We start from the raw sequence: 26,765 nt of genomic DNA, 5'->3' as shown, positions 1-26,765 counted from the left end.
AGCTTATTTGCTTCTTATGTCAATTGCCTGATAGTTTGTGTCCCCCATCTGATTCCCATTTTTTCTTTCTTTCTGCAAATTATTTTTGTTATTCTTCACCAGGAGAACCACAAAATAATGCTGTGCCAATATCAATCTACTTCCTTTGCAAGGGATTGCAGCTTTAATGGAAAGTGGCCATAAGAATTGTATATAATCATTTATATGCTGAGTCCATCTGCAAGCTGTACAAACAGATGAACTGTATTAATTTAAAAGTTCATTAACATAATATAAACACGAGAGAGATTCACTGAACTATTTATTTAATATATTAACATTATATGCAAAAAACATCAATTAAATTAAGACTTGTCAGGGCAGCTTGCCAACATGTGAATTTGAATTATAAGAATCCATATACATTATGGACTGTTACTAGTGAAATAGCTCCAGTTCGACAGCTGTAAGTTGCTTAAGTTTGGAGTTGATACCATGGCCCCCATGCCCATCAGTGCTACACATCCTCTAATAAAGGATGAAAAGCTATTAAAAAAATCCCATAAATTTACCAAATATGTATATATGTCCATTACATATCATAAAACAGGTACAACTGCAGATGTATTAAAACAGAACCAATATAAAACTGTAAGGTATATACATAAGATAAACATAATTTGTCTTGATACTGCACATGAGACAAGAAATACAGATAACTAGACAGGAGAAGGAAGGCATGCCTACAAATACTTTGCGTGGAAGACCATATGCATTCAAGATGGCAAGCCACACGTCTCGAGGTGCATCATGACATTAAATGAGATTGCTAGATTCAGAATTTGAGTGGGAAAAACTCACTGGGCAACTTCATGAGCTGAGTGTACGTGCTTGCCATTTGTTCACTATAGAATTACAAAGAATGAAATTAAATTTGTGCAGCCCCACAGAATCACCTATAGATGCTGCATATTGTCAGGAGAAGACAATGGTTATGTAATTCCATAATGGAAGTAAATATGCTTGATTACAGCTAGAAAGAGTTTAACTGTGGTACAATGTAATTTCAAAACATCAATAAAATGAAGATTGATTTAAGCCAGAATGAAGACTTGTTCTAAACCCTTATCATATAATGAGTGCTTGCACTTGTCAAGTAAACTTCTTCACAAATTAAATGTCTTTGTTAATTTCTGAATGACAGATCAAACATATTTTTCCACAGTTGGAACAGAAGGCTGTGGTCGTCTTCCAACTACAGCACCACCTTTTGTCACTTTTCCAGCCAGGATAAGGTCACGATACCACAAATATTCACAGATGATGTTTAGGAGGCGAGACACCTCACTGAAATCTGGCTGGCTTGATTCTGGAATGTTCTGAACTTTAAGAATGGGAATTTTCCAGTTGTTTTCAAAATCACGAATATCTCGCTGTGTCACCTCGCAATGGGCATGCTGGTCACATCTGAATGAGTTAAAGAAAATTAGGAATAAAAGTGACAATTGCAGTCTTGGGCTAGATTTATTTATATCCCAAAATCCCTTTCTATATTCCAAAGGTTTCTGTTTATTTCTCTGAAAGATATGCCCCTCTGCCAAAGGTGTGGAACAACTGCAAATCAACAAATTTTCCTGAGAATAAATATTTCAGAATCAAATCTGAAAGAAAAAAATCTCTTTACTAATTGCCAAAATAGATGAAAAAATGTATATGGGCAGTGGGACATGATGGGCAGTGGGATAAGTCTACACATTCTGATTAAGTAGTATATACTGAATTCAGACAAAATTATTGATGACCGTACATGAGAACCTCTAAAATGGATTAAAAACAGAGTGGAATACCTCTAAAAATATTCACTCAGTGGAACTGTTCTCCTTGTCTGAAAACAATTTCCAGGAATCCAAGAAAAGACTGTTTCTACTTACCTTTTATTATTTGTAATGCTGAACAATGAAGCCATATCTGATATTCTTGAGAAACTCCAAATTTGGTTATAAAACATTTTCTGATACATCTGAGTTTACATGTTCACAAAATACTTTTAAGTTCTTGTAAAAATTCTCTGGGGCCCCGAGTGGTCTAAAGTGCTCTCCGTTACAGATCACTGCCATCTCACCTCTGTCTGCGTGGGTTCGAGTCAGCCAATGTGGGTATGTGAGAAAGCTTGCCAGTAGCTTCTCGTGGGTCGGTGGTTCTTTCCAGTGTTTTCCCAGGTTCTTCCTCCACCATTAATACTGGCCGCCATGTATAGCCAATCGTGTGCTGAAAAATGGGGTTAAACCCTACAACAATAACAACAATCAAAATTCTCTATCATGGCCTTTAATTTAGAACCTCCGATCATGGATAGAATATCATTCAGTTTGGCTCCAAGAATGTCAAATTATACCCACACAATATGTTTAGTTTAAATAATAATTAATGTAACATTCTGTTTAAGTGGTAATCAAGGTATTCAGCAGACTGGATTTGATTTTAAAAAATTTCATTCATGCTTATGTTCACAAACCAGCAGAGTGTGTGTGTGATTTGGATTTTTAACGTAGCTTTAAAAAAATTTCAGTCACATCGCTACAATGTTGGCAGTGTGACAGTTTATAGTGATGTCTAGCACTGGGGCATCATGCCACATACATGTAGCATTATGTCCCACCCAGTCACATTATCCTGACACCAGACCAACCAGTCCTAACACTAACCTCTTAATGCTGAGCACCAAGTGAGGCAGCTGTTAGTACCATTTTTTTAAGTCTTTGGTATGACTCGGCCAGAGATTGAACCCACAACCTCCTGCATCCGAGGCAGACGCTCTAACCACTAGGCCACTGGAGTGGCTCAAACCTGTAGAGCATAGAACTCAAGTCAAGGACTTTGACCTTAAAATCAATGCAGTCAATAAACTTGTTCACTGTTTAGAAAACCAAACAGAAAGTCTACTACCAGTACAATCCACTGTGTTCATAAGAGCATTAAGTATAAAAATGCCAGCAATTACCTTTGACTTGACTCCATGGTCAATTAGGTCTGCTGTTTTAAACTCTTTCACAAAAGTATGGATATATTGGGAATCACATGTCAATGTCATCACAAAAGTATGGATATATTGGGAATCCAATGTCAATGTCATCACAAAAGTATGGATATATTGGGAATCCCATGTCAATGTCATCACAAAAGTATGGATATATTGGGAATCCCATGTCAATGTCATCACAAAAGTATGGATATATTGGGAATCCCATGTCAATGTCATCATGCATGCAACCAGAATAGTAGTAAAAAGTTTTTCAAGATGGCTACTATGGTGCCATGATGGATATGAGATATATACCATTTTCATTCAGAACCTGCTATAATTAGAGCTTTTTTAAGAAAAACATGTTCATAAGACCATCTGTTCATAAGTAGCCATATAAAGATTTTCTGAATGGCCATCAAGGCTGTCATTTTGGAGAATAGATCAGCACCATTTTTATACATCATATAAACAGTTATAAAACAAAAAGGGATTATAATGCTAAGAAAATCAATCAATAAGCATGATGACAGAATGATATCATCATGTTGACCTCATGTCAGTAACGTCTACCAAGTTCATGAGAAATTCATTTATTGGTTGCACACACAAAGAATTATCTTACACCATATGTAACTTTAATGCCTAAAAGGGACTTAACTATGGAAAAATGCATCTGAGAGTAATGCCAGAATGATATGCTCATGTTAATACCATGTCAGTAACATCTGCCAAGTTTCAATACTGTCCAAGGAAAGATGTGGGAGTAATTACACACACAAGACTTGAAGGGGCAGTGTATATATGGAAAGATGGAGGAGTAGTTACAGACACAATGCTTGAAGGGCAGATGTATATATGGAAAGATGCAGCAGTAGTTACACACACAAGGCTTCCAGGACAGATTATAAGCCTTTACCATATTCATATTCCACGATGTGGGAGTAGTTACACACATAAGGCGTGCAGAGCAGATGTATATTTGGAAAGATGCGTGAATAGTTACACACAAGGCTTCAAGGGCTGATGTATATATGAAAAGATGTGGGAATAGTTATACACACAAGGCTTGAAGGGCCAATGTATATATGGAAAGATGAGGGAGTAGTTACACACACAAGGCTTCCAGAACAGATGATATATACTGAAAGATGCAGCAGTAGTTACAAACACAAGGCATCCAGGACAGATGTATATATTCAAAGATGTGGCAGTAGTTACACACACAAGGCTTCCAGGACAGATTATAAACCTTTACCATATTCATATTCCAAGTATGGATTACTAACGAATTTTGGTGATCTTGACTGCTGTCAAACCCTTTAACTAAGTTTAATGAACAAAAAAAAATCCTTTCATTTTCTTATTGGACTAACCATGACAAGAACCAAGGACCTTTAAACTCTCCAATTGTATAAGTTTACTTCTTACCCAAAGTGCGTGCCAATACAAAGCTTGGAAAGGAAGACTGGAACAATAGATATTATCCAAAATATAAGTCATCAACAAACATTAGTGAAGGTTCATGGTCAAAAACTGAAGTTTACATACATAAATTATTTTCCATTTTTTTTTAAAACCAATGACTTTGACATCTGACCTGAAAATCAACTGCCTTCTTTCTGAATACAAGCCATACACAATGTTTACTCCAGGTCTGTCATGCACAACTAAATTTCTTGTTCATAAACCATTTTTCCCCAGACAAAAACCGTCAACAACTTATGTTAAAAAGGAGATCATTTAAATCTAAAAATATTGTGCAGAAATGAAGAAAGGAACAAACAGACAGACAGCATTATGGCATTAGAGAATCCACCTTTCTGAGGGCATGTAAAAAGCAATGGAACTCTTGTGCTACTGTTAATCAAAGTACAACAAACGGGCAGATAAAAATGGCAATTTCTCATGAAGCAAAGGTGGAGACAACAAATTAAACTTGGACTTGTTGATGTGAAGCAAAATAACTAAATGTAAACTTTATACGTTATTGTTCAAAACAAATTAATCCCTACCTTGACCTGAAATACAGACAAGTTGTAGGAGAAATACAATAAAGTAGCTCATGTGCAAATTACATTAGGCAATAACTACAGTAAATAGAACAACAGTGATGAGGATACTTGGTTGCTATGACAATCTTAACGATATCATCATTTGTTGAGGTAAATCGGCTAATCTGCTGGTGAAGGTCATCAAAGCTGCTCTTGTCAACTATTGAGAACAGGAATAAGATTCCATCCACCCTTTCTGTACAGGCCTGAAATAAAAGAACATGGAAAACATATCTTTTTGAGACTTATACTAAACAGTCAATATTGATTTCTCCATAAAGAAATCCCATCTTTACTAGTAAGTAATCAAGAGCACTGTAAGCCAATACTCAAATAAATGTAACTATGGAATACCCTATATGTAACTATGGAATACATTACATCCCTGTTCAAACATATTGTAACCAAGGAATACTGTAATAAAATGATCATATATATATATAATCTATGTAAACTGCAACAGAAAGTTGAGTTGTAAATACCAATATAACACTTTCCTAGTATGCCCAAATGTTATTATGATAACAATGTGACATTATGCCCAAATGTTATTATGATAACAATGTGACATTATGCCCAGATTTTATTATGATAACAATGTGACATTATGCCCAAATGTTATTATGATAACAATGTGACATTATGCCCAGATTTTATTATGATAACACTTAGCATGCCCAAATCTTCTTATAATAACACAGCACTGTAACAGCATGCCCAAATCTTATTATAATAACACACATAACAACGTAACAGCATGCCCAAATCTTATTATAATAACACAGATAACACTGTAACAGCATGCATAAATCTTATTATAATAACACAGATAACACTGTAACAGCATGCATAAATCTTATTATAATAACACAGATAACACTGTAACAGCATGCATAAATCTTATTATAATAACACAGATAACACTGTAACAGCATGCATAAATCTTATTATAATAACACAGATAACACTGTAACAGCATGCATAAATCTTATTATAATAACACAGATAGCACTGTAACAGCATGCATAAATCTTATTATAATAACACAGATAGCACTGTAACAGCATGCATAAATCTTATTATAATAACACAGATAACACTGTAACAGCATGCATAAATCTTATTATAATAACACAGATAACACTGTAACAACATGCATAAATCTTATTATCATAACACTATATCAGCATCCACACCGACAGTATGCACAAATGCTATTATGATAAAGCTGACAACATGCCCAAATGTTATTATGATAACACAGACAGTATGCCCAAATGTTATTATGATAACACTGACAGTATGCTCAAATGCTATTATAATAAAGCTGACAACATGCCTAAATGTAATTATGATAACACTGACAGTATACCCAAATATTATTATAATAACACTGACAACATGCCCAAATATTACAATGATAACACTGACAGCATGCCCAAATGTTATTATAATAACACTGACAACATGCCTAAATATTACAATGATAACACTGACAGCATGCCCAAATGTTATTATAATAACACTGAAAAGCATACCCAAATAGTATTATGATTGCATTTACATACTTTATGTGAATGTAGATAATAATGGAAAAGTACCACTGGATGATCCATTATTTGAACCATAGAACAGTACAAATGTAAATACTGGTAATCATGAAACACTGTAAATGCATGTCCAAATGTAATTTACCTAGAAACACTGTAAATGCATGTCCAAATGTAATTTACCGAGAAACACTGTAAATGCATGTCCAAATGTAATTTACCAAGAAACACTGTAAATGCATGTCCAAATGTAATTTACCAAGGAACACTGTAAATGCATGTCCAAATGTAATTTACCAAGGAACACTGTAAATGCATGTCCAAATGTAATTTACCAAGAAACACTGTAAATGCATGTCCAAATGTAATTTAGCTAGAAACACTGTAAATGCAAGTCCAAATGTAATTTAGCTAGAAACACTGTAAATGCATGTCCAAATGTAATTTACCAAGGAACACTGTAAATACATGTCCAAATGTAATTTACCAAGGAACACTGTAAATGCATGTCCAAATGTAATTTACTTAGGAAAACTGTAAATGCATGTCAAAATGTAATTTACCGTAGGAACACTGTAAATGCATGTCCAAATGTAATTTACCAAGGAACACTGTAAATGCATGTCCAAATGTAATTTACCAAGGAATACTGTAAATGCATGTCCAAATGTAATTTACCAAGGAATATTGTAAATGCCATGTCCAAATGTAATTTACCTAGAAAAACTGTAAATGCATATCCAAATGTAATTTCCCAAGGAACTCTGTCACTGACTGTATACATGTAATTAATTAGGAACACTGTAACAGCATCCACAAATTAATTCATTAAGAAACCCTGTCATAGACTGTGTAAATCCAATTAGCCTACGAATGCTTAACATCATGTCCAAATATAATTCATCAAGCAATTATGTCACTGAATACATAAATACAATTAATCTAAGAACACTCTATAAGCATGTCCACATAAAATTCACCAAGCAACTCTCATCAAATGCATAAATGTATAAAACAGTTATTACAAATGAAGTTCTCAAATATGTTTTTACCTGAAACAAAATATCATAAAATTAATTTTCTTTTAATGGATCTACCAAGCAAATTACAGATGAACCAATTGTATAAGCTCATTTGTAAGTTTGATCCAACTGCAAGCAAGATAGACCATGATCTGCTGTCACATAATGCCCCAAGAGAATAGGGTCCATGCTGTTTTTTGTTTTATTGCTTAATCCTAACAAACTGCATAGACCCAGATCTGCCAGCACACTATGTGGTGGCAGATTTGGATCTGTACAGATTGCACTACAATCCAACTTAAAGGTGAGTATGAATGATATCGTGGAAGTCATCTGTATTCACTGGTTTCAAAGAAACAGTTTTTTTCAAAGACACATAAACCAAAATACTGAAGAAATGAACCTCAATTAAGCAACTAAACACTGTAGGCACTAAATATTCTCACTTCCAGAGATGGCTGCTTAAAACAGGCTTGACTACAATAACCAAGTCAAATAAGTACTTGGTAGGTAACATGAAGTGCCCAATAGTTAACATGGTAATTTAAAATTTGAATGCATGAGAATGACAGACTGTAAAGCTAAATTACACGGGATATGGTAGATCTGTTATATAATCAGCAACACATGCTATTACTGATTGGTATATCACTAAATGACCTAGTTTCTACAACTTGATTGGCAGGGATTTAAAGAGAAGAACTTGAGAAAGAAATATGAAGAAGAAGAAGAAGACAGGCATTCAGAGGCAATAACTTCTCTAAATGATGAAATAGAATGCTATAAATTCAACTTGTTCAAGATCTCATCACTACATAAAGGCATGCAAAACTTGGTTAAAATCCAAAAATCTTTGGAATGGTAATACTACAGAAGCTAAAGTAATTCCTGTCAGTAAAGTCTTGGAAAACTGGAGAAGAAAAAAAAACTCATTCAAGTTTTCATCCATACAAAGCCACATAAAAATTGCGTTGAAATTCCAATGAACCTTAGTAGAGTTATGCTGCAGAAACAAAGAAGGACTGGCAATCAGTGGCCAAAACAATATCAAATGAAGGACTGGCAATCAGTGGCCAAAACTGTATCAAATGAAGGACTGGCAATCAGTGGCCAAAACAATATCAAATGAAGGACTGGCAATTAGTGGCCAAAACAATATCAGATGAAGGACTGGCAATTAGTGGCCAAAACAATATCAAATGAAGGCTGGCAATCAGTGGCCAAAACAATCCAAATGAAGGCTAGCAATCAGTGGCCAAAACAATATCAAATAAAGGACTGGCAATCAGTGGCCAAAACAATATCAAATAAAGGAATGGCAATCAGTGGCCAAAACAATATCAAATGAAGGACTGGCAACCAGTGGCCAAAAACAATATAAAATGAAGGCTGAAAATCAAAATCAATAGGATTCTGCCAACTTCATCAAGCTGGACCCTGCAAGATATATAATTCCACCATCTTGGACTTGTATTGAAGAAAGAGAAAAATAATACATAAATCAGAAGAAACATTAATATGTTTTTAAAAAATCAATGTCTAATTGGCAGTGTGAAGATAGTCACATCATGAAAGTAAGAAAGATGGTGAGACAAGTGTTGAATTCGAAAACAGATCACATTAGAATTGTTTTGTACAGGTATGATGTGATCAAACTTCTTGAGAGATGTCTCCCCAGCATCCCAGAACTGAAGTCGGAACATGACCTGCTTGTTGAGTTGAGTTATCTTTCCTGGCCAGTAGGTGGTGCTTGTTTGTATACCTGGAACAGATAATGCCATTGCATTAAATACATAAAACTTTTGACAAAAACTCTTTCACATGGGCCGGTGGATTGTTGCAACCTGGATGAAAGCTTGTGGCTGATCTGATGGAGATAGCTTGCAAAGACCATGCAACAAATCATTCTGTCATTATACAGTTTGCTTTTTTAAATATTATAACTGATTCAGAACTGTTTACCAGATTTGGAAATAGACTATTAAAACATATGTTTTCTATGGGCAACAAAGTTTTCTAATTCTTAATCTATAATCAAAAACAAGTTAAAAATTGGCAATAGACTCATCTACAAACTATGGCATGCACCTCTACTTAACTCATTAACCCCTGGCACCCTGTTTAATTGTAAGAAGGTAATATCCTACTTCTGAGCTCTGTAGCGTCAAGGTCTTTTAAGATAAACTAAAGTGGGTGGTAGTACAGAAAAGGTGACAGCTGTAGCTCTACAATGATACCAAATAATTTGGACTTTCTAGCTGCATTACAAAATACAGAACGAAAAATATATTTTTGTAGACCCGACTTTTTTACACCCAAAATTCATTCGTGGTCAGAATCCAATTTTGTGTCCAGATTTTAGACTTTTTGGCCTCTGATCTAAGGCAGACCAGTCTGAACTGCACATAGACATATAGAATCTATGTTGGGGTTTGGGCTGAGACAAGGAAATCCCAGTCACGGGTTTATATTATATGTCTCCCCACTTGGGCATGCCTGGTAGGGAGACATAATATAAACCCGCGACAAATTTCCTTGTCTCGGTCCAAACCCTAAAGTAGATTACTTTTCTCACCCAATATTTTCCTTTAAAGTAAAAAGAATTCTGCACTAGTGTTCAAGTCCAATGTTTACATGCGGCGCATTAATATAAATATGTTAATGAGGGCTGTGGTGTGACTGTTGCATCCAAGGTACACAGTTTATACGAGTGAGCAAAGAAAAATAACAACATAAAATGTCGCATAATAATGAGGTATTATCACATTTCAAATATGGGTGTTATATGAAACTGACAATAAATAATTAATATTTATTGCAAGAAACTGTTTTATTTTCATCAGTTCCAATTTGGAAAGTTATATTGTAAATAATAAAACGATATTGGCTACTCAGCTCTACTATAGTTATACATGTACTTACTACAAGCTGTAACGAAGAGGAACATCTTTCTTTAGATTATTCCTGGGAAATAAGAGATCTGTGTCACTATCGTATATAACTTTTCTTTTCTTTGGAGGAGGTGAAACTGTGTGTGACATACTTGTGTTGTCCTTAATATTGATTGTAAAATTACTTCCATGTATAATAGACACCTCCAAAAATGGACTCTAGCAGATAACCATGTGCTAAACTTTAAAGTTCAAGGATTCTTTGAACATTTATTTTTCTGTCCTGGAAATATGGCAAGTGCTACAGTGAAATTTGCTTATGGATTAATGTGCTGATGGATAAATGATTCCTTCTGGCTGGTAGGTGTATTATTTGTCCTTAAATATTGTAGGTATATTTTTTATTCAACTGAGGCACAGTGAAGATGCTTAACAAAATTAGAAAAAAGCATGTTTTATATAACACTTTTCTGGCTGTTACCAAGTTTTCTGTAGTTGTTAAGAGAGTTGGGAGGCTATGAAGTGTATAGGTCTATAGTATATATGCATGGATCATTGTTTTATGTTATATTGTTCATTTCACACAGCACTGAGAATTTTATCCTATATGTAGCACAGTCATTTTCAGGTCTGCATCATTAAATGTAGTTAACAGTATATAATTTGTTTCACACGAATTATTTAAAACTAGTTAGGTAGCTTTAGCTACACTTAATGACGATGATTTAAAAATGTACTGAGCTAGGCCAGCATATAGGATAAAATTGACCATGCTGTGGGGAACGAACAAGCATAATACCAAAAAGCTCAACATCTTATGCGTGTCTGTTTTTGTCTCACTTGAAATGTTTTTGTATGGTATGTTCTCAAAGATGGATTTAACTTAAGTTACTATGTTTTTGTTATATATTTGTTCCTGTTGTTGTTGTTGTTTGATTTTAGTACAACTACATCAGGCACAGCAAAAGACAACAAGAGTTTATTTTTTTTAAAAGTAGTTCTGAGCACGTGGACACCTTGACTGAGATGACTGGTCTGAGATGACTAGACTGAGACAAGAAAAGTAAGGTTAGCAAAACTAGTAGATTTCTCTGTCGCATCGGTGAGACAAGAGAACCTTTGCAAAAAGTGGGATAAGATGGGGATTTGGAGTAAAAAGGGGCCAGCACATGAAAATGAAAACCTCCAACTTTTACCCTTCTGCACATGGTCAATAAAATATGTTTCTAACACAACTAGGCCACAGGCAAAACTAAACTCTCCTGCAAGCTGATTTATTTGGATGTATTCAGAAGGAGTCCCTAAAATGCGTTTCAGGGGGAAAATGACAAAAATATCCAGAGGTTAAAGAGTTAAAGCTGATTTGCAAAAATGCTAGCACAGAACTATAACATAGACAGTAACATCACAATAAAAGAGCTAACAACACTGACAATATAGAATATTGATATTAACACAAGAAACATAGAAACTACAACTGATAATAATAGTGAAAACACCAAATTACAAGATAAATATTAATACTGACAACACAGACCTAAAAGACAGATATTAATGCTGACTGATATCATGCTGTTACATCCACTCCCTTTGCAAATGAAGGCATGGGAAAATTCAGTGAAATAGAGCTAAAGCCACTACCTTTGCAAATGAAGGCATGAATAAATTCAGTGTAATAGGGTTATTGTTGTTGTTGTGGGGTTTAACGCCATTTTTCAGCACACGATAGGCTATACATGGCCGCCAGTATTAATGGTGGAGGAAGAACCCGGAAAACCCCGGAAAGAACCACCGACCCACAAGAAGCTACTGGCAAGCTTTCTCACATGCCCACATTGGCTGAATCTTATACTTGAACCGCCGCAGACAGAGGTGAGATGGCAGTGATCCGTAACGAAAAGCGCTTTAGACCACTCAGCCACTCGGGGCCCCTTGTAATAGGGTTAAAGCCACTCTTTCCAAATGCAGGCATGAATAAATTCAGTGTAATAGGGTTAAAGCCACTACCTTTGTAAATGCAGGCATGAATAAATTCAGTGTAATAGAGCTAAAGCCACCTCCCTTTACAAATACAGGCATGAGAACATTCAGCGTTATGGTGTGAGAGCCACTCCCTTTGCAAATGCAGGCATGAGAACATTCAGTGTTATGGTGTGAGAGCCACTCCCTTTGCAAATGCAGGCTTGAGAAAATTCAATGTTATGGTGTGAGAGCCACTCCCTTTGCAAATGCAGGCACAAGAAGATTCAGTGTAACAGGGTGTAGCTTTCTTCAAATCAGAGTATATCATTAGTTCATTATCTTAAATGAATAGATCCTATTGGATTATCTTGGGTCTTATTCACACTAATTTGTGATCCAATTAAATGCAAAGATTAGCAAATTGGCCGTCTGCCTTTACCATGATTTATTATTAGAAGAAATTCAGTTACTCTGAGTCTGAGAATGAATGTTATGCTAAAGTATTAATGATGATTTAAAATATTCCATACAATCTGACCATGGCTTTAGTGTTTAGTCCACTCACCTGCTGTCTCATTGTGAGTTTTTGGAATCTCATTTCCAGTCAGTTTGGCCACTGTGCTTGTTTTTCCAACACCGGTCTTTCCCACAACAAACAACTTATATCTCACCTCTTCTGGTGAATATGGGGAAACATTTGCAGGCTTTTCTAGCAGACCTAGAAGTAATGAAAAAAAGCACAAGTGTTGTAAATAATTTGTATTGCACCTTTAAAAGGAAGTAACGGAATCCACTATTTAACATCATGCATCAAGTAATACTGTATCTATGTTTCAGGTAAATACAACAACTGATGCATGACTTTCAACCTCTAGTATTATTAGATCAAAATTTCAGGTAAATACAATAACTAATGCATGACTTTCAAACCTAAAGTAATAGTGCATCAAAGTTTCAGGTAAATACAATAACTGATGCATGATTTTCAAACCTAAAGTAATAGTGCATCCAAGTTTCAGGTAAATACAATAACTGTTGCATGACTTTCAAACCTAAAGTAATAGTGCATCCAAGTTTCAGGTAAATACAACAACTGATGCATGACTTTCAAACCTAAAGTAATAGTGCATCCAAGTTTCAGGTAAATACAACAACTGATGCATGACTTTCAAACCTAAAGTAATAGTGCATCCAAGTTTCAGGTAAATACAATAACTGATGCATGACTTTCAAACCTAAAGTAATAGTGCATCAAAGTTTCAGGTAAATACAATAACTGATGCATGATTTTCAAACCTAAAGTAATAGTGCATCCAAGTTTCAGGTAAATACAACAACTGATGCATGACTTTCAAACCTCTAGTAATAGTGCATCAAAGTTTCAGGTAAATACAATAATTGATGCATGACTTTCAAACCTAAAGTAATAGTGCATCCAAGTTTCAGGTAAATACAATAATTGATGCATGACTTTCAAACCTAAAGTAATAGTGCATCCAAGTTTCAGGTAAATACAATAACTGATGCATGATTTTCAAACCTCTAGTAATAGTGCATCCAAGTTTCAGGTAAATACAACAACTGATGCATGACTTTCAAACCTAAAGTAATAGTGCATCAAAGTTTCAGGTAAATACAATAACTGATGCATGACTTTCAAACCTAAAGTAATAGTGCATCCAAGTTTCAGGTAAATACAACAACTGATGCATGATTTTCAAACCTCTAGTAATAGTGCATCCAAGTTTCAGGTAAATACAACAACTGATGCATGACTTTCAAACCTAAAGTAATAGTGCATCAAAGTTTCAGGTAAATACAATAACTGATGCATGATTTTCAAACCTCTAGTAATAGTGCATCCAAGTTTCAGGTAAATACAACAACTGATGCATGACTTTCAAACCTAAAGTAATAGTGCATCAAAGTTTCAGGTAAATACAATAACTGATGCATGACTTTCAAACCTAAAGTAAAAGTGCATCCAAGTTTCAGGTAAATACAATAACTGATGCATGATTTTCAAACCTCTAGTAATAGTGCATCAAAGTTTCAGGTAAATACAACAACTGATGCATGACTTTCAAACCTAAAGTAATAGTGCATCAAAGTTTCAGGTAAATACAACAACTGATGCATGATTTTCAAACCTAAAGTAATAGTGCATCCAAGTTTCAGGTAAATACAACAACTGATGCATGACTTTCAAACCTAAAGTAATAGTGCATCAAAGTTTCAGGTAAATACAACAACTGATGCATGACTTTCAAACCTAAAGTAATAGTGCATCCAAGTTTCAGGTAAATACAATAACTGATGCATGACTTTCAAACCTAAAGTAATAGTGCATCCAAGTTTCAGGTAAATACAACAACTGATGCATGACTTTCAAACCTAAAGTAATAGTGCATCCAATTTTCAGGTAAATACAATAACTGATGCATGACTTTCAAACCTCTAGTAATAGTGCATCAAAGTTTCAGGTAAATACAATAACTGATGCATGATTTTCAGACCTCTAGTAATAGTGCATCCAATTTTCAGGTAAATACAATAACTGATGCATGACTTTCAAACCTCTAGTAATAGTGCATCCAAGTTTCAGGTAAATACAACAACTGATGCATGACTTTCAAACCTAAAGTAATAGTGCATCCAAGTTTCAGGTAAATACAATAACTGATGCATGACTTTCAAACCTAAAGTAATAGTGCATCCAAGTTTCAGGTAAATACAACAACTGATGCATGACTTTCAAACCTAAAGTAATAGTGCATCCAATTTTCAGGTAAATACAATAACTGATGCATGACTTTCAAACCTCTAGTAATAGTGCATCAAAGTTTCAGGTAAATACAATAACTGATGCATGATTTTCAGACCTCTAGTAATAGTGCATCCAATTTTCAGGTAAATACAATAACTGATGCATGACTTTCAAACCTCTAGTAATAGTGCATCCAAGTTTCAGGTAAATACAACAACTGATGCATGACTTTCAAACCTAAAGTAATAGTACATCAAAGTTTCAGGTAAATACAATAACTGATGCATGACTTTCAAACCTAAAGTAATAGTGCATCCAAGTTTCAGGTAAATACAATAACTGATGCATGATTTTCAAACCTCTAGTAATAGTGCATCAAAGTTTCAGGTAAATACAATAACTGATGCATGACTTTCAAACCTAAAGTAATAGTGCATCCAAGTTTCAGGTAAATACAATAACTGATGCATGATTTTCAGACCTCTAGTAATAGTGCATCCAATTTTCAGGTAAATACAATAACTGATGCATGACTTTCAAACCTCTAGTAATAGTGCATCAAAGTTTCAGGTAAATACAACAACTGATGCATGATTTTCAAACCTCTAGTAATAATGCATCAAAGTTTCAGGTAAATACAATAACTGATGCATGACTTTCAAACCTAAAGTAATAGTGCATCCAAGTTTCAGGTAAATACAATAACTGATGCATGATTTTCAAACCTCTAGTAATAGTGCATCAAAGTTTCAGGTAAATACAACAACTGATGCATGACTTTCAAACCTAAAGTAATAGTGCATCAAAGTTTCAGGTAAATACAATAACTGATGCATGACTTTCAAACCTAAAGTAATAGTGCATCAAAGTTTCAGGTAAATACAATAACTGATGCATGACTTTCAAACCTAAAGTAATAGTGCATCAAAGTTTCAGGTAAATACAATAACTGATGCATGATTTTCAAACCTCTAGTAATAGTGCATCCAAGTTTCAGGTAAATACAACAACTGATGCATGACTTTCAAACCTCTAGTAATAGTACATCAAAGTTTCAGGTAAATACAACAACTGATGCATGACTTTCAAACCTCTAGTAATAGTGCATCAAAGTTTCAGGTAAATACAACAACTGATGCATGACTTTCAAACCTCTAGTAATAGTACATCAAAGTTTCAGGTAAATACAATAACTGATGCATGACTTGCAATGTTCTGAACACAGTACATTAACATTAATAAAAACACTGATAGTGTTACATTAAAAAAAGTGGTAGAGATTCATGTCAAACCAAAAATAAATAAATGAATAAATATGGGTAAATTTTGTGGGAATAGGAAACAATAAATTAAAATTCTCAATGATGACGATTTTTTATATCACTGAAAGACTGAACAACTGTTTGTCAAGTATTGAACTTTCACTCAGTTTCCATGCCTTTCAAAATTTTCTTTCATTTCAATGTCTTTCACATTTGGCAACAAAATGTGTCCAAATGGCTTCATAGTTGGCTAGAGAGGAAGCCCACAAGCCTTACATTTGAAGAATTTTAAAAACAACTTTTCCTAACAAAAATGATACAAAAGACAGAGCCATTTCAGCACTTTAGAGTGCCCCTTTTTAATGAACTTTGTAATTCCTGAATTAGAGTTACATTTATAATGCAACCCAGAGTCAAAGTATTCAACCAACAAACAATTATTAAAAAGGGTTTGTTAGTAAAAGGATATACTTTAATAAATTATGTTCCACCAAGAATACTTACCCAGTCACATTAACATTAGGAAATAACCTCAACTACATCTGAATCCAGTAAATAAGATCCCTGTATTTAACCTCCAGTACAGCTGAATCCAGTAAATAAGATCCCTGTATTTAACATCCAGTACATTTGAATCCAGTAAATAAGATCCCAATATTTAACCTCCACTACATCAGAATGCGGTAAATAAGAACCCTGTATTTAACCTTCAGTACATTTGAATCCAGTAAATAAGATCCCAGTATTTAACCTCCAGTACAGCTGAATCCACTAAATTAGGGTCCCTGTATTTAACCTCCAGTACTGCTGAATCCAGTAAATAAGATCCCATTATTTAACCTCCACTACATCAGAATCCAGTAAATAAGGTCCCTGTATTTAATCTCCAGTACATTTGAATCCAGTAAATAGGTCTCTGTATTTAACCTTCAGTACATTTGAATCCAGTAAATAAGATCCCAGTATTTAACCTCCAGTACAGCTGAATCCACTAAATTAGGGTCCCTGTATTTAACCTCCAGTACTGCTGAATCCAGTAAATAAGATCCCATTATTTAACCTCCACTACATCAGAATCCAGTAAATAAGGTCCCTGTATTTAATCTCCAGTACATTTGAATCCAGTAAATAGGTCTCTGTATTTAACCTTCAGTACATTTGAATCCAGTAAATAAGATCCCAGTATTTAACCTCCAGTACAGCTGAATCCACTAAATTTGGGTCCCTGTATTTAACCTCCAGTACTGCTGAATCCAGTAAATAAGATCCCATTATTTAACCTCCACTACATCAGAATCCAGTAAATAAGATCCCAGTATTTAACCTCCAGTACATTTGAATCCAGTAAATAAGGTCCCTGTATTTAACATCCAGTACATTTGAATCCAGTAAATATGGTCCCTGTATTTAACCTCCAGTACATAAGGTCCTTGTATTTAACCTCCAGTACATCAGAATCCAGTAAATAAGATTTCTGTATATAACCCTCAGTACATCAGAATCCAGTAAATAAGATTTCTGTATATAACCCTCAGTACATCAGAATCCAGTAAATAAGATTTCTGTATATAACTCTCAGTACATCAGAATCCAGTAAATAAGATTTCTGTATATAACCCTCAGTCCATCTGAATCCACTGGACAGTGGTACAGGTCCATTGGATCCGTGCTGGATGGAATAAGACACTTCTGCCCCCACGAGTCTCCCAACTATGGATACAATAGTGATGATAGCACAACATCACTAGACAGAAGTCTTCCTCAATGACGTCAATGGCCAGGGTGGAATGGCTCCAACATTAGCTCAATGACACTGTGCTAAGGGTCAGTGCATGCCACACTATATCAGTGGATTTCAGCTGTGGTCATCCAGTCTGGAGAGGAATGTACTCCGCCAGGCTGTATCTTGCCCGTGACACACCACATGAAGAAAACTAACAATTCTCCCAAACCAGATTGGTCGCAGCCCAGGTCAACAATGACTGTGCCTTCTGCTGCACACTAGGATGGAGGTGACAAGTATGCTACTGGTGCCCACACTACCAAGATCCGTTGGAGAGACAACATCATCATTAGTACATGGAACATAAGAACACTGAGGGCTGTGGGAAAGTTGAAAGAACTTACACATGAGTTGAAGAGGTACAACTGGAACATTATTGGTCTCTGTGAAGTGCGCTGGAAAAATTTTGACAAAATAACATCAAATGAAGGGCATAAGCTCTACTTTAGTGGAAGAGGTAAGAAACACAATCATGGCATTGAATTTCTTGTCCACAAGGGCATTGTGAATAGCATCATGGGTTGCTGCCCAGTCTCAAGCAGGCTCATTACCATCCACCTGAGGGTGACTCCCTTCAACATCACAATCATACAGGCCTATGCATCCACATCTAACTATGATTACAATGTACTGGATAATTTTTACAACCAACTGCAAGATGTCATTGACAACTCACCCAAGAAGGGCATTCTGTTTGTACAAGGTGACTGGAATGCAAAGGTGGGAGTTGATTCACAGACAAACTGGCAAAGCGCATGTGGACCCTTCTGCAATGCAGAAACAATTGAAAGATGGCTCAGTCTCTTGGAGTTTGCTGCCTACAACAATCTTGTGCTAGCCAACATGTTTGGCCCTCACAAAGTATCTAGAAGATGGACCTGGCACAGTCCAAATTGACCACATCACAATCGGATTGACTTCACAATCAGATTGAATACATCTTAATGAAAAAATGCGGCACAGGACTGAATATCACCAAAACACGAAGTTTTCCAGGAGCAGGTACTGGAAGTGACCATGACTCACTAATGACAATGTTTTGCATCCAAAATTGCAGAAGCCTTCCAAGCAATGATATATGGTAAATTTGCATCTTTGTGTGGTTGGTGGTGGTGGTTGTGTGGATGGTGGTGTTGGTGGTGATGATGATAATGAATCCAGTAAATAGGGTCCCTGTCTTTAACTTCCAGTACATCTGAATCAGTAAATAAGGTCCCTATAGCATTCTATTCCTGGCAATTGCCTAACTTGCAAACATTTCTCCAGTCAGATCCATTGACATGGTCATGGCCAGGGCCAGAGGTTGTGCTGTTTTGAACAAGGCAACTGTCTGTGTATTTAACAGTGGCCCAACAAAATCCATTCTCATTTACAAGACCATGTCACATAAAGCACAACTCGAGAAAGTAGTCTGGGTGAGTCAGCAAAATGACTCTACTATATCTTGAATTTTAAAAAAATCATTTGAAGGCCAGGCTTGTGGGTATTACTCATCTATTGTGAGGTGAGGTCTTCAGGAGTCGTAGAGCTCAGAGTACAAAAACAGCAGTGGCCAGAGCTTATGATGTATACATCTTGTTTATCTGTCTTAGTCAAAAGGAACAACTTCTGACAGGTGCCATGGAGGCTCTCCATGCATCTCAAATAGCATCTGTGAGCATGAACCAAGTCCAGCAGCTTTCCATCTCTCAACTAGTAAATTATGGAAAGTGGGCAAATAATACTTACTTTCTGATTGACTGTCAATATTACCAGATTGCATCATTAATATAGCTATCAGAATGAAACTGCATCTAGTTTGGAAATGCATACAGTGCAAGCACCTCACAGACCCTGCATGCGGATGCCAGCACTATCAGGAAACAATATAATGTTAGTGAGTGGAGCCACATCGAAACCCAGGGAAGATCCATTTGGGGAACAAGGTGAGCAAGCAGGGCCTAGATAGGCTGGAATTGGGCAAGTTAGAAAATGTGTCACATCCCCTCATATACATTCTAAGTTGAGGGCCTTCTAGCTGTCTAGATCCTTGAAGCAAAGAACTCCTTTTTATGCCAGGCATCCCTGGCAAGATTCAGGCATAAAAGAGGAGTTTAAACAGGCATGGATGGAATACAGCATGAACAGCATGGTGGTTTCTGTTTTCTGATAGATGGTCAGATTAAGAGACCACACAATATGAGGCAGCTGAACCCTCCTTGATAATGAAATGGACAGGATGTTGAACTTGCCTATATTGTATTGTATAAACTAATGAAGGAGCTCTCATACCATGATGCTTAGCTCTGGTGAACTTGTCAATGCTCCCTTTTGAATAAGTAGTTCATCATAGTCAAGTTGTCTGACAACACTATCAGCAAAACCATCTGCCCTTGGTTGTGCTCCCTCTAAACATGCTTATATTTCCAATAGCCTGTTGTGAGAAGCCTTCTCTTGTATTATCTACTTTCTGCTGACCATCAATCAAGAAGTATGGTAGCATATCTGTACCCCAAACTGACATGTGTACAAATATTAACTTAGAAGTGTGCCCCCCCACCCAAACTGGTATCTGTACAATAGTGACTTCTGGCTGGGAACCTTGCAAAGGTATTTATTCTGCTATCCACTACTGCCTTGCCACTTAAGTAGGAAGTATTTAATTTCAGCCAAGATCATAAGCTTGTGATCTAAGTGACCCCAAAATAGAATGCCACTCTGGTAGGAGGGCTAATTATTTTATTTTCTTCAAATTATTTTGAATTCAAGTGATTCTTTTCCTTGGAAATACTAGTGCTCCAAATTAATTCTTGGGCAAGGACATGTATAAAAATTTATACATAATTAAAAACTGGAATAATATTTTCTGTGATTCAACAAGAGACTGTTGACACTGCAGCACTTTGCAGGTTACAACAGACCTCACTGTCTTCCATTTTGGATTTCATTGGGATTCGAACTCAGTTTCATTCAAAAATTTTTATTACCAGGACGTCTCTTTTTTAAATCTTGTATTACTTTTGGATTTGATTCATAAAACCATTCTTTTTTCTCACTTTTTACTTGATATTCTAGGGAAATAAATTTATTGTTGAATTTTACAAAGCTTATTGTCTTCACTTGTATCTGTTACTTTTTGTAAAAGCCTAGACTTGTAACACTATTGACATAGTTCTCCAAAGGATTTTGAAATTTGATGTCAAGAAATCCAAAACTGTTGCAGTCCCAGGAATAATACTTGCAGTTCCCATTAATGATATTTTTTGGAATAATTTAGGACATTTTGAGGGTATTGTTGTGTCACCAATATATATGTCAGCAGATTGATAATGCCCATTTAATATGAAATATTCAGTATTATAATAAAGGAACTAAAAATTAAGGCCATTGATAACTGAAATAATTGTTATTGCTTGTAATTCCTTTTATACTGCCATTCTTTAATTGTGTATGCATCTAGAAGGAATCAAGAAAGTGATTACTTTATTTTAAATGGTAATTAATTTAATTAGCTTAATTCCATGCCATTTCATATCAATGGTTGATTCTTTTAAATGCTGGAAAAAGAAACAAATGACCATATTCCATTCATTTGTTTTTCCTTTCATCTTTAAACTAAACAACATACTATGTTCACTTTTTCTTAAATAAACTTTAAAAATGTTCACCACTGTAGGTCTAAGCACAGGACCCTCCTATATCACGTTCAACAATTTTGTTTTTTCCATGACTCTATTGTCTAATGCAATTATGTTGAACTTTGCAAGTTCAGCGTTCAATGGGTATTACTTTCACAGTTGCAACACTGTCCATGTTCAGAAAGCTATTAATTTTTCATTGTTTTTGTATCTTTTGGCACATGGAAATATCCTATTCCATCATTAATTCCATAAATTTGAATCTCTCAGCCTCTTTCATATTCTGTTTTCTTCTTTAAAACAGGATGCATCTGATAATTTCTGTCAGCTAGTATTGTGCGAATCATGTTCATTATCAACTTTGTGCTTTGCACTAAAGAAATTTTATGTCAAGTTGCAAACAGAAAAACAACATATGATAATCATTGGAAACTGAAACTATATCAGACACAGAAAAACAGATGATTTATGACAGGTTATATGGATGTTCCTAATCCTATGAAATATGAGATAAATCCTAAAAAAAATGCAACTTTACAAAGCATTACATACAATGGATTAAACTTATCAGAAGTAATGCTTATCAAAGAGAGGTGTCATAGGATGCGCATGTGATTGGTCTTTCCATTAAAAAAATTATTATTAGGCACCGACAATCAGTTAACAGATGTCTTAATCTCCTTGTCTGTTAAGATTTAACCTATGTATCTTCACCTAATCTCATTAAAATCACTTGAACATTATTGATAGCTTGCACACTACTTGAGCGATAGACGCTTTGTAGTAACACATCAAATAAATGAGATTTTATTTTTAAAAATGCACTTGAATTCAACTGCTAAAAAATATCTGGCATCAAAATTGAAAAGTATGCATACTTTTTGTGAGGATTTCGGCATCCCAGAGCACCCTGTATCATCAATCAATTTGCAAAAAGTGTATCATGTTAAATGAAAAATAACAATTTCAGCAGCTTTTGAACTCTAACTTATATTTTTACCAAATGTTTTCAGTCTCTGATGGTCTCTGTGACAGACAGAAGAGAACACTTCTCTACTCTCAGGGTGCTTGTGCCAGTCAAAATCCAGTAGGGATCCTGAGCTCAACATGATAGCCAATGAGAGACATGAGCTTCACTGCATATCTGCAATAAATGAAGCATTTAACACTGGGTAGATAAAGGGTTTGATTGTTCACTCAACAATTGCAAGTTGTTTTGTCAAAAAACAGTTATGATTCAAAGATGCTTGTCAATCAAATAACTGGGCTTTGAAAAATGGCATATTAGCCATGTTTTCAGATAAACAAAAGACCAAAATGTTTCCAAAACTAATAAATTAATATACAAATCATTTGAATGACCTAATCTGTGTGCAACATAACATTTTGATATCATATGGTTTCTGCATAAACCTTCAATCAAGGATTTTATGGAGAAAAAAAATTTAACCTCAAAAATGCAATAATAATAATAATAATACTAAATAAAATCTACTTAAGCAGCCCGACAGTAACTGCACAATAATTATTTATATTTCATTCTATGCAATTTATTTCTGATGCTTGCTCCAAAATTCCTGCACAAAGTCACAAGTCAGTAACAACTGCTACGTAGTTCCAAGTGACAACTGATGCAAACTCATTATGCTTGCTAACTTACATTTGCTTACTTCTATCAGTTTCTGTGTAATTATACTAAAATGATTCTAAGCATAAAAGCAATAAAATTAAAAGAAAATAGCTTAATATAAACAACACTAAAATAATAAAGCCATCAACACATGCATACAAAATTGCATCTGTTATGTTTATTTAATTTACATTGTGTACCTGGTGTTAGTCATAGCTGAAGGTTGTGTGTGCCTGATTTTTGTCATGATGTGTAGGTACTTGAATTTAAGTTCAAGACCTGGCATTGGTTACAAAAATTAGTGAATTTTTCAATTAGAAATAACTAATTTTCCAGAACCTTCTGTTGCACCATATGTCAGTTGACACTCCGTATATATAGAGGTTAGGTAAAAAAAAATTCATTCCTGTTTAATATCTCTTTGGGAATCTATGACCAGAGTTTATTGTTGTGTTCAGATATAATTTGAGAGGAATTAATTTTTTAGATTATTCAGTGGAATTACAAAGTATTCATAAACTCTTTGGATGATATCACTATTTTGGGATTATTGAACTCATTCAAAGACATTCTGGATTATATCATTGTGATACATCGAGACATATAAAACAAGTGGAATTCATTTGGAATTTTTTATGGGATAGGACTTGGGATAGGACATTTTGGACTATTTGGGGACTTAAGACACAATAATATATGTTCTGCTGAAAATTTTACTTTGTAACTTAGATAAACAAATTTATTTGCTTATTTTACTGAACTTACTGGTTTTGCTTCCTTCTGTTATATAGTTTAAGATTTTGAGTTGCAACACTAAAAGTGGCCAAAAATATGTTTGACTGCTGAGTTAGCATATGAATTAGAGTTGTTGCACATTCCAAATTTGTCTCAAGTTGATTCTGCACAATCACAAAAATGATTTTTGGATTGTCCTCTTAAAAAAATACCCACAAAATCTCAGATCCTAATAAAATTATTTAAAACACATTATGCAATTTCAAAACTTTAATAAAATGAACAAAATAACATATCAAATAGCATTTTAGTTAGAAGAAAACCTGTACCTTTGTTCAATAGCATTTAAGGAGAAGTCTATATAAATAACCATCCATATGCAGCCAAGAGAAAACTCTGCTTCTGACGATATTGATAATTGTCTTGTACATAATCAAATACAAACAATTACACAACCATCATGTAGTAAACTGTACTTATATATATATATATATATATATATATATATATATATATATATATATATATATATCAGTGCCAACACAAGCAATGTGCAGGCATAGCCATGGGTGCAAAATTGGATGCACTGTCAGATCAGTTTTTGGTGATGTGGGCATAGTCATGTTGGTATATGGACTAGTGCATACAGCCAAAGCAATGGGTGCCATATAGCCATGGACCTGGGTTAAAATCTCAATAAAGTATGAATTTAAAATTCTCTAACCTATGATAGTATTATTTATTATCAAATAATAATTCTGCCTCAAGTTATCAAGCATTCTCCAGTAGAATCATGGGACAGCACTTTCCATTCTGTTTCATGTATGTATGTATGTATGTATGCATGCATATATATATATATATATATATATATATATATATATATATATATATATATCATGATTTCTGTCATAGCAATCAGGAATGTCTTTGTAGTTACATGAGAATTATTAGGTCAACATGCGAGTGTCTGCTACGTGTCAGTGCATGTACCATCTACTTTGCATCATCATTGTTTGGTGACAAGTGCTTAGTTGTGATGGTATATGGACTGCTACATGCAGGTAAGGCTGGGTGCTGTTTACTCATAGACCAGCTTTCGAATCTCCATACAAATTTAAATTTCTGTAACCTATATAATAGTATTATTTATATCAAATATTAATTCCACCTAGTATTATTAAGCATTATCCTGTAGAATCCAGGGATAGCATATTCTGTTCTGTTTGGTGTATATCTGTAACTCACTCTGTCTCTCTCTTTGTCTGTCTGTCTGTCTGTCTGTCTCTCTCTCGAGGAGAGACTGCTCATTTTCCTTTTTTGGTTTCTTGAACAGTCTATTTCAGCAAAAACTGTCATCTGCATTCAATATTTGCAAATGTCATTTTAATATTTAAACAAAAAAAAATGAACAAACAAAACTCTAAGTATACAGCTGTTCAAAGAGGTGTAACTCCAAAATAGAGAATTATAGAAATTACCAACGACAGCAATCTACATCACATCTTTTGCCTGAGTATGAGACTCACCCATGCAGACATGCTGACCGTGTTACTAAAGAAACTCCTGTTGGTTCAAATACCAACTAGTTGACATTGTTTGAGACCCACTAATGACAATAAATTGAGAAATTATAAATTGATAAATGAAATCACTAACTTTTGTTCTTTTTTACATTCTTGATGGTTTTTCTTTTTAAATTAGGGAGGGTTAAAAAAATGAGAGCATGTGCAAATAATACAGTTCTCAAATTTCAAGGGGGCCCAGACTTTCCTCGAAACGGCACCAAAAGCAAAAGTGACAAGTGACTGTTACGTTTGTTTGTGTGTACGGTTTCATATTTTTTTTTAGCTAGGGAGGATTGGTCCTGATATTGATGGTGGAAGTCGATCATCACCACCATCGGGGTCTACTTCTTTTACGCTGAAAGATTCGATCTAAAGTTATACTCGAAAATAGGCAACATGTTTCGCGTTACTGTATGACTTGTGTTTGCCAACATTTTATAACTTAAGTTGATATATGTTCCCGAATTCCAATAATCACTTTATAATGTGGCTTCTTTTCTCAACAAGTACACTGGGATTTATTAGTTTTAATACTAGCAACCCTACTTCGTGGAAGTTGAGGCTAGGACATCGGGTTTATACGACTGTTCCTATTACAAGCTCTTCATATTTATAAAGAAATAAGTGTGCTCTTTTCCTTTTAAGAAAACTTTTTGATAAAATAAGAACTTTAATAATCAGATAATATATACTTCGTTACTGAAGCCAAAAGTATCATACGTGGGCGAAACAAATTCGTTTCCCTGATAACTTTAGATAATGTCAGAAACAGGTTACACAAGCATTCGGGTTGTCATCGTCTATTTCCGATATGAATCGAATAATTTCTAACATGCCCAGTCTGGTTCCCGGTTTCAATGTAGCTAACAGGACCAGGACATTCCGATTGCTACCCCAACCCCAAACAAACAAATATGAAAAAG

At 34.9% G+C, this 26,765-nt stretch overlaps 1 protein-coding gene across 3 annotated transcripts; it reads right to left on the bottom strand.

Moving 5' to 3' along the window:
- Window positions 1-288: 288 nt before the first annotated feature.
- LOC149781766 (ciliogenesis and planar polarity effector 2-like) lies at window positions 289-26,765 on the bottom strand. Of its 3 annotated transcripts, none has more exons than XM_089935908.1 (6): window positions 26,563-26,765; window positions 22,910-23,053; window positions 13,046-13,198; window positions 9,265-9,389; window positions 5,125-5,261; window positions 289-1,446 (listed from the first exon to the last, which is right to left on the bottom strand). In XM_089935908.1, exons 2-6 carry the CDS (start codon window positions 23,016-23,018, stop codon window positions 1,185-1,187), a joined length of 786 nt encoding a protein of 261 aa, XP_089792034.1. In that variant the 5' UTR covers window positions 23,019-23,053; window positions 26,563-26,765; the 3' UTR covers window positions 289-1,184. The 3 variants fall into 3 exon arrangements, with proteins under 3 accessions (XP_089792034.1, XP_089792033.1, XP_089792036.1); XM_089935907.1 differs by having other exon boundaries at window positions 26,535-26,764; XM_089935910.1 differs by lacking the exon at window positions 26,563-26,765 and adding an exon at window positions 26,389-26,433.

This window comes from Sinohyriopsis cumingii, chromosome 15 (assembly GCF_028554795.1).
Source record: "Sinohyriopsis cumingii isolate HCF-2022 chromosome 15, ASM2855479v2, whole genome shotgun sequence".
NCBI classification, from domain to species: Eukaryota; Metazoa; Mollusca; class Bivalvia; order Unionida; family Unionidae; genus Sinohyriopsis; species Sinohyriopsis cumingii.
Note: the sequence above shows the minus strand (reverse complement) of the source record. Positions and strands in the feature narration are given on the sequence as shown.

Coding starts and splice junctions, on each gene's coding strand:
- LOC149781766 (XM_089935908.1), bottom strand. CDS start 23,018: ATGTTGAGCTCAGGATCCCTACTGGATTTTGACTGGCACAAGCACCCT. Junction 13,199..22,909: donor TCAGAGACTGAAAACATTTG/GTAAAAATATAA, acceptor CATTACTTCTAG/GTCTGCTAGAAAAGCCTGCA. Junction 5,262..9,264: donor AGTTTGATCACATCATACCT/GTACAAAACAAT, acceptor CTTTTATTTCAG/GCCTGTACAGAAAGGGTGGA.